This window comes from Cupressus sempervirens, chromosome 4 (genome assembly GCF_028749045.1).
Source record: "Cupressus sempervirens isolate cs-2001-9-10 chromosome 4, ASM2874904v1, whole genome shotgun sequence".
NCBI lineage: Eukaryota > Viridiplantae > Streptophyta > Pinopsida > Cupressales > Cupressaceae > Cupressus > Cupressus sempervirens.
In genome coordinates, this window is record NC_143121.1 from 508052509 (window position 1) to 508061355 (window position 8847).

The 8847-nt window shown below is 34.4% G+C and overlaps 1 protein-coding gene across 1 annotated transcript in view; it reads left to right on the top strand.

Annotated features, from left to right (window-relative positions):
- The window catches only part of OEP16-3 (Mitochondrial import inner membrane translocase subunit Tim17/Tim22/Tim23 family protein), a 39288-nt gene extending 30680 nt beyond the window's left edge, over positions 1-8608 (top strand). The window contains exon 3 of the mRNA XM_089825700.1: positions 8241-8608. Within this exon, the coding sequence (XP_089681826.1) occupies positions 8241-8395 (155 nt within the window). The 3' untranslated portion in view covers positions 8396-8608. The remainder of the gene's footprint in view (positions 1-8240) is intronic.
- The last annotated feature ends 239 nt before the right edge of the window (positions 8609-8847 follow it).

Below are 8847 nucleotides of genomic sequence, written 5' to 3' on the forward strand. Positions count from 1 at the left end.
CAATTTTTATCATTAAAAGTAATTACACAACCTTCATCACCGAGTTGCTCTGCTGAAGTTAAATTCCTACTCAGCCTTGGAACATGTCTTACCTCATGTAGTAGCCAATGATTCCAATTCTACAACTTAATCTTAACTTTTCCCTTTCCAACAATCTAATAGGGTTCATTATACCCCAAATAAACAAGCCCAAAATCCCTTTGGACATAATCAATAAAATAACCTCTATGAGGTGTAGCATGAAATGAAGCACCAGAGTCTAAAACCCATGAATCATCGATACTTTCTAAATACAGAAGCAAAGCATCCTCTTGGAATTTGTTACTTACCACATTTGCCTCCTATCTCCTTCATTGTTCTTTCGAGTCCAACAATCTTTTTTCTTATGTCCTGATTTCTCACAGTACCAACAATCTCTCGGTCCTTTGGATTGAGACCTCTTCCCCTTTGACTTTCCTCTTGATTTTCCACGATTTCCAGAATTATTTCCTCTCTCAGTCGTTCTGCCTCTGCTTTGTGCATTCAAAGCACTTCTTGATGTAGATCCACCTGATGTTTTCTTATGAGTTTCCTCACTCAAAATAACACCGATCACATCATTATATTTTAGGGTACTAGATCCAAAAATAGAATTACTCACAGCCATTACCAAGTCATTCCAACTTTCAGGCAAAGAACACAAAATCAAGAGAGCCCTAATGTCTTCATCAAAATTGATACCCATAGAAGATAGCTAACTAGTAATAGTATTAAACTCATTTAAATGATCTGCAACAGATTCACCTTTCGTCATTTTCATATTAAATAAATGCTTCATGAGAAATACCTTGTTTGAAGCGGAAGGCTTTTCGTATAGTTTCGCTAGGGTTTGCACCAACTCTTTTGTTGTCTTTGCTTTTATAATATTAAATGCCACCGATGGTTCCAAGCATAATCAAATGCTTCCAAGTGTCTTTCTGTCCAAAAGATCCTAGTCGTCATTTGTCATAGATCCTTGATTCTTTGTTTTTCCTTCCAACGGCTTCCATAAATCCTTTTGATAAAGATAGTCCTCCATTTGCATTTTCCATAATTGAAAGCTCTACCCATTAAACTTGTCAACCCTCAGCTTACCCTCGTCTGCCATCGCTCCTACTCAACTATGAGACCTTTCTGTAGAGGATTGCTAAAAAAAATGACGACAATCTGGCCAAAAAAAAAAACGATGACCAGCTAGGATCTGATACCACTTGTTAGGATTAACCTTGGACAGAAATAACAGTTACATGCAAATATAACCAATACCAGAATATGGTAGATCACATAAAAGAGAACACAAGACACCAAGATTTAACGCAGTTCACCCAATCCCTGGGCTACGTCCACCAACAAGAATTTGAATATTATTATTATCTAGTGATTACAACTTGATTACAATCTGTAATCCCTTGCAACTCAATACCATTGCAAGAAGCTACAACGTCACCATTCAATATAAAAATCCCTAACCCTAAGCCTTTTTATACAAGCTTTTGCCGCTTACAAAATTAGGGCTAGAATAATAGAAAAATAGTAGCCACTGCCTCAGAACCCCATAGGGGCGTTGCTTTTTGACCCCGTCTTGGGGGTGCTGCCCTCAAACCCCCTTAGAAATAATTTGGAGAGAAATCATGCCGAATAAACCTCTGAGGCTGATTAGGCTCCACATGCAACATTTCCAGTTAGATATTGTGAGCATCAATAGTAATGGTTTCTGGAATGAATAAAAGGCACCATTTGTTTTGACAGTTCTGATCTTTTTAGTATATGCAGTCTATGCGGAAGATAATAGAGTTGGATGTTCTCATGTTCGACAGTTCAAAAGGGGAGGATGCTATTCATACTTGGCACAATATTTATCATCGAGCCATGAGTTTGATCTCTCACATAGGGATGCCATAAATTTTTGAGAATCATCGAATGTCAAAGAACTATACTTAGATTGAGTATAAGGGAAATTATATAAATTGGTATACATTGCACACGCACAAGGTTTGGTATAATGAAGCGATCAAAGACAAAAACTACACTTATAAACTCTGCAGCAATAACATTTTAGCAATCACATTTAGGAAAATGCTCGCTGGAATGATGGAGTTCTCATTTTTCCACGTTTTATAGAGCCGTCAGAGCATGAACCATATATTTATGACTTCAATCATTCTCTAATAAATTTATTTTTAATTGGTTTTTTGTTATTGATGCAGGCATATGGAGAAATATGATCTTGGAAGCATCCACGGCTAAAAAGGAAAGGCTTTGGGACTTCAGAAAGTTTGTACTTGACAATGATCTTAGCATTTAGGAAAATTTGCGGAAGACCCTCCATGGACATAAAATGATCACCATGCGAACACCATGAGAGCACATACTCGTGGGATTTTTCCTTGAATACGCGTGACAGATGGAAGGATAGAATCCAATGTAGGATGCATATGAGGAAAGCGCTAAATTTGAAGAAGTCTCGATATATATAGTAGAAGAATTGAAGTGCATACACGTGGAAAGAAATTTTCAAGCCTAGTGTGGCCTCTATTTAAAAAATATAACACATAAAACTATAGAACTCTTGATCATATTTAATCAGGATTTTATTAGGGTTAAAGGTTGGTTATTTGTTATAGAAGGTGGCAATGTTTGAAAAGCCAACCGATGCCCTTAGTTTCTCTATAAATATAGATGTAAAATCAAAACAACAATTCATATTCCTAGATTTTTTACATAGCCAAGTTATATATACGCTCTATGATATATTTTATTCTTTTATTGGTGAATAAATGAATTTTTGAACTAAGCTCGTGAATTCGGATTATTTATTAAATTCTTATGCGATTTTGGAGTCAAACTATATTGGATGGATCATCCGTAAGGAGTGTCTGCAGTGCAATTTTATTTTCGGCATGATCAGTAAGAAATATTTATTCTATCTTATTTGCATGAAGCTTTAGAGTTAAAATATTATATAGTTTTGTCCTTTATAATTATTATTTTAATTTTATAAATAATTTATATGATAGGTAAGTGGATAGGATCAATTATAGCATTTTAAAATCGAACATCATAAATATTGAGAATAATTGTTTTTGAATCTATGTTTGGTTTGTCTCCAAACCATAGGAGTTAAAATACATTCCAGACAGTTTTAAAATTGCATCCATATATTTGATCTGTCGCATCTTGATTACTAAATTGATTATAATTAATGCGTGTAGAATTTTATAAAGTTGTATATTATAAACTTATAATACTAACTCTATTGCCCTTCGGCATTGGTCTTTATAGTTTCCATAATTCAGAATCCATATGTTGACAATTATTTCATATCTTTCCTTTGAAGAGTTAATATATTCATTTGTTGCATTAGTCTATACTTATTCTTATTTTAAAAACATTCATACAGTCATTTACCTTTATTCTTAATTCGTAATTTGCAAATTTGAAGTTTTCTATAATTCTTGCCATTTGGAAAACTTTCATTGTGTTTGTGTTCTAAGCAATCTGCTTTAAGCATCTTGGATTTAAGGTTGTTGTCTAGGATCAGGTACACCCACCTTGGTTTCGCAGAGCCAGAAGTGCAGGGAACTCGGACCACATTGTTCAATTCCGTCAAGTTGGCCATAACCGGTTTGATATCCCAACATTGAGTTGGCAAGGCTCATAGGATTCCAATCTGTGGTTTTGGGAACCAACAAGTCAGATGCTTTGTAGAACCCGGAACAATTTGATCGGTATTTCGATATTCAAAAATAGCTATGATTTACTGCTTCCAAGTGCCATAATTCTGACCGTTGAATTTTTTGAATTGCTCTTGAGCAGAATATTGGTCAATGATGCCATAGCACATTTTTCAATGAAAAAGCATGAAAATCTGTTAAGGCACATTCTACGAGGCAAAAAATGGAAGATTTGGAAAAGTTAAGGGGTACCCAGAAGAGAGCTCGAAAAACCCAAGAAAGAATATGATGTTAGTTTCTAGATCTGTTGGCTCGAAAATCAAGGCATCTAAAAAAATCAGACAACCTAGTTGAGCTCTCGTAAAGCCCACCAAGAATTTATAATTAGAAAAAAAAATTTGAGGTAAAAAAATTAGGGCTTCGAGCAAAAAAGCAGGTTGGTGGCCATGGAGGTCGGATATGCAGACAAAAATGGTGGATTTGATGGAGAAAATGCCCGATTTTCCATAGGGACGGGTGTTGCTTGCTGAGAGGTCACAGGAGTTTGTAGAGACGTCAACAAAACAACACAAAAAATCACAAGTTGCAGGCAGAAAATCATGAACTTTCCGTACGTGATTTTCTCTATGAGCAAATCATGAGCAAAACTTTAAGTATAAGATTCCTAACCTATTCGAAGTCAGAGAGAGCAAAATCGCGATTGATGTGTAGAGAGCGCCATTTACAAATGAAGTCATGATTTGTGCAAAGAGGGCAAGATTTTTAGTTTTTGCAAACAAAAGAAAAACAAGCATTGATAAAGAAAATGATCTTTTTGGATGAATGCGATTTTTCAGATCCTCAAATCCTAGCCAAGAACCAAGTGAGAATAGAGGAATTCTTGAAAAAACGGAAACCCGAGACAGGCTTTCGAGAAAATCTCAGAAATAATTTTGAAAAATCTTTAGCAAATAATTTCAAAAAGAAATTATATTTTTTTTGAAAAAATTGAAGTATTGGCTCTGATACTATATTACAGAAGTAATTGGTAAAATACTTGTTTTTAATTAACAGAGACCGAGAGGTCTATATATATACAAAAGAATGGAACAATGTTTCCTTAGGAAACAATCATAAATAATAGAAACTTTGCATTCTAGCTAAAGAGAAAACTGACAGTTATCTACAGCTAACTAAATATTAGAAACATTCTAATATTTACAAATAGATTACCATTAAATTTGGTACAGCATAATATATATATATATGAGAAAAGGGAGGACTGGTCATCCCCCCTTTCCCATAGTTCTCTAGAAGAGCATATTCAAATGCAGTTGAAGCTCAAAGAGCTAACACTAGCCATTCTGTTGTCAGTATCCCTGAAACGTCATGGAACATGCTAAATTAAGGCTTTGGAAGTTTTTCTAGCCTTTTTTTAAATTTCCTTGTTTTCTCAATATAAAATTAGATTTCAGTTTATATAACTGGGAGTTACTTGTACTAACAATTTAAGAACTGAAACAACCGAATACACTGCCCGTTGATTCAGTATATATATTTTTCTGAGATTTATCAATCTAATATACAACTTGTATGATTCCCTACTAATACAGATTTATGACAATGCCTGGCTTCCAGTCTCATAATGTTCTTAACACAATAAGGAAATCATGGTTCAACCAAATCTTGTTTCTTCAAATTATACTTTTTAATATAGAGTTTATGGGCAAGAAAACAGTTTCAACTGATGCCTGATATATTTGATCATCCAACAAGATATCTTAGTTTATAATTTCAGCTTTTGTATACTTGTTGGAAGATATATTAACACAAAATATTCCTTAGAATAACAATTTGAAAACATGATGTCATGCCCCCTTCCTGAAATAGGATTAAATAATAAACAAAAATAATTAAATTAAAATTATAAAGAATACAAAAAAATCAATTAAATTTAGTTAAGTTAAACAAATGGTCAAAAGGCTTGAAAGGAAAATTGTGTCTCTCACAAACATGAGGTATAAAAGGGAGGGAAGAGAACTTTATTTGAGGGGGAAAAGATGAGAAGAAGAAGACGAAGCATAAGAAATAAGAAAGGATTAAGGGAAGGGGGAAGGTAAAGGAAGAAAATAAGAAAGTGACTTAAAAGATTGAATGGCTGTGACTCTTCAAAAAGTGGTGATTGTGAAAGGGTGTGACCATTGTAAAGCTTGGCAGACATGGTGAAGAGGCACAACTCGTCCTCACAAAAGATATAAAGGGGAAGAATGATCAAATGGAATGGAGAAGGAGTAGAGGAGATCTAAAGCAGATTTAGAATAGAAGTATAATGAGGTGAAGAAGCATAAGGAGGGATTTGAAATGAGAATTGAGGACACAAGAGAATAAGATATGTATATCTAGAAGATGAGGACATGCAGTGCAGATTTGGAAAGCAGTAAAGACAGATTTGAGATGTGAGAGATAGGTGAAGGTTAAATAAGAAGTGAAAGGGGTAGCAGCTGTTGTCAATCAGATGTATCTTTTCATAATTAAAGGGTGTGGCCCTTTCACAAGGGCATTATCACTTGGAAGGGTGTGTCTCCCTACATTCGAAGGAGATATAAAGTTGGAAATTAATATATTATTGTGATATTGCTACCAGGATTCTACTGTGTAGTTTTTGAGTCAAACTAATTGATCCATGCTTCATGAGTAGTGCTTCACAAGATTCCATCTCTCATGCTAATGAACGGAATACTTGGCACTCATTGTGTCTAGGTGATATCTGCTCTTGGACCTGGGGTAGGGAGTCCCTTAGGCACCTCATTGAATCACCCTACCTTATTACTTCTATGGTTGAGACATCTTAAATCTGATTCGAGCAATCTGTTAATCTGATCATGAATTATGATTATAATGTTTCCTAATTTGTTTGCAGGTTCTCAATTAGAGAACAATGGCAACCCAAACCCTGCTTGTTTTTATAGAGAAATTATAATCTAGGATAAAATTTGGGTTCTCCGAATTTGGGGACATTACAAGTAGGTTGAGAAGTTGTTGAAGAAAGGCTTGATTGTGGAAAGTATGAGTCCCATTTTTTTGCAGTACTTGAGCTGAAAAAAGGATTGTACAAGGTTACAAACACTCGTGCTATTAACAAAAACACTAGAAAAATATTGGTTCTTGTTATTCTGGAGGGATGTTCTCCTGGATTGTTTGGGTTGAACACATTATTTTACCAAAAGACAAATCTGAAGAGTGGTTATATCAAATCAGATTCAATGAAGGAAATGAATGGAAGATAAAGGATAAATTGTATGAATGAATGGTGATACCATTTGGTTTGCCAAACACTCTAGTGAGATTGATGAACAAGGTCCTCGGACTGTTTCTTGGCAAGTCTGCAGTTGTTTTTTTGGATGATTTTTGGCATTCAACAAGATAGGTTAGGAGCATGTTGTCCACCGATGACAGTGATTTGCACAACTTAGGAAAGGATACTATTATTGAACCAGAACAAATTATGTTCGCGTGGATTGAACTTGTCTGTTTGGGATTTGTAATATCTTAATATCGGTTGAGGTTGCACCTAAAAAAGACAATCAATAGTTGAATAGTCAGTACCTAGATTGTTGCATAAGTTTGAAGTTTTTGTGGGTTGGCAAGCTTGTATAAGACTATTGTTGTTGCCAAGCATTTTGAACTTTTGAAGGTGTTTTAGTGATTGAGGAGCTTGTGTTGGTGGTACTAAGATTTAACAAGATTTTCCAAGTTGATAGTGATGTTTCTGGCACAATTGGAGTTTTCTGTGCCTATTCTTCAGCAATCTATGTTAATGAAGTGTAATCCTTAGAACTCTTATGGATGAAGTAATCCTTTTCCCTCCACCTAATCTTTTGATCATTCTAGTTCATCAAATTTCTAAAATGGTGTGTGTGTGTGTGTGTGTATATATATATATTTTACAATAACTTCTAATTATTGTGCAAATGAAGGCACACATGTTTTGTACGTTTGCAAACTAAGAATTCCTTCAGAGTATTTCGTTCCTTAGGCTCGGTCAAATTATTTATCATACTAGAAAGGGAAATTTGTAATCCTCAAATCCACAGGTGTTACAAAATATTCAATTCACTTGTCCTCGGCTGTTTTTGAGTTATTCAATACAATCATCTTTTTAATTGAAATAATTAGCTCAGATATCGTAAATCAGAAATCTCTTCTCACCGAGAGATGTCAACTATGAGGTGCCTATGATAGCAAACATATTATGTAAGAGACTCCCATTTGGCATTTCTTAGCATTTAAAAGTTATTTGTATCAATGATATCTAACCTAGTATAATTTAACAAGTAATTGTAAGAAATATCTGTACAAATGTCAAGTTTTCTATTTCCTATTTTTGAGCTAAATGAGATCTTCAGGATATTTGTCTACCACACTAGATGATCTCTCAATGGTTAAGTTGATATATAGTATGCAATTAAGGCTGCGTGGTTTTACTTGCCTACATGTATTGAATAATTCATTACTTAAGATCTTAGATAGCTAATTGTGTTCAATGCTATCAATACTATGAATGGACAGGCCGTAGTATTTCTGCTGCCCTTAAAGCTGGTGCTGCACTGGCAGCTACTGCTGCGCTTGTGGATGCAAGTGGGCAGACCACGAGGATTGATAATGGAACAGAGTACTATCCATATACTACTGGAAATGCTCCAAAAACTGCAGTTGTTGATTGATCTACGGTTCATGTGGCAAAACTTTTCCTGAAGGACATGATTTTTAATGTTGTTATTTGTCCATGGATAGAAAATAACTGGGATTTGGAAGCCAGATTAATCTTTCTGTTATTCAGGGAAAAATAATATGGTATTCATTTGTTGTTTTCATTAATGTTGGATTATAATGGTTTATGATATACCTGAATGCACAGCTCATGCTTTTCATTGTCAGTGATGTTGCTCGTCTTGTGTAAATTTACTATTTTGAAGAAAATAAAAATGTTTTGTATTACCTGTATTTAGGTTAATTAAACAAATGGAATAATTTAAAATAGAAATTAACTTAAATAATGGAGGTGGCATTGATCACTTTAATAAATCTAAATAATTGGGCTGATCTAAGTTAACGTGTCTTGATTTTATCTCGTTGCCTAGATTTTAATATTTGAATTGTTGCAAGGACTAGAAGT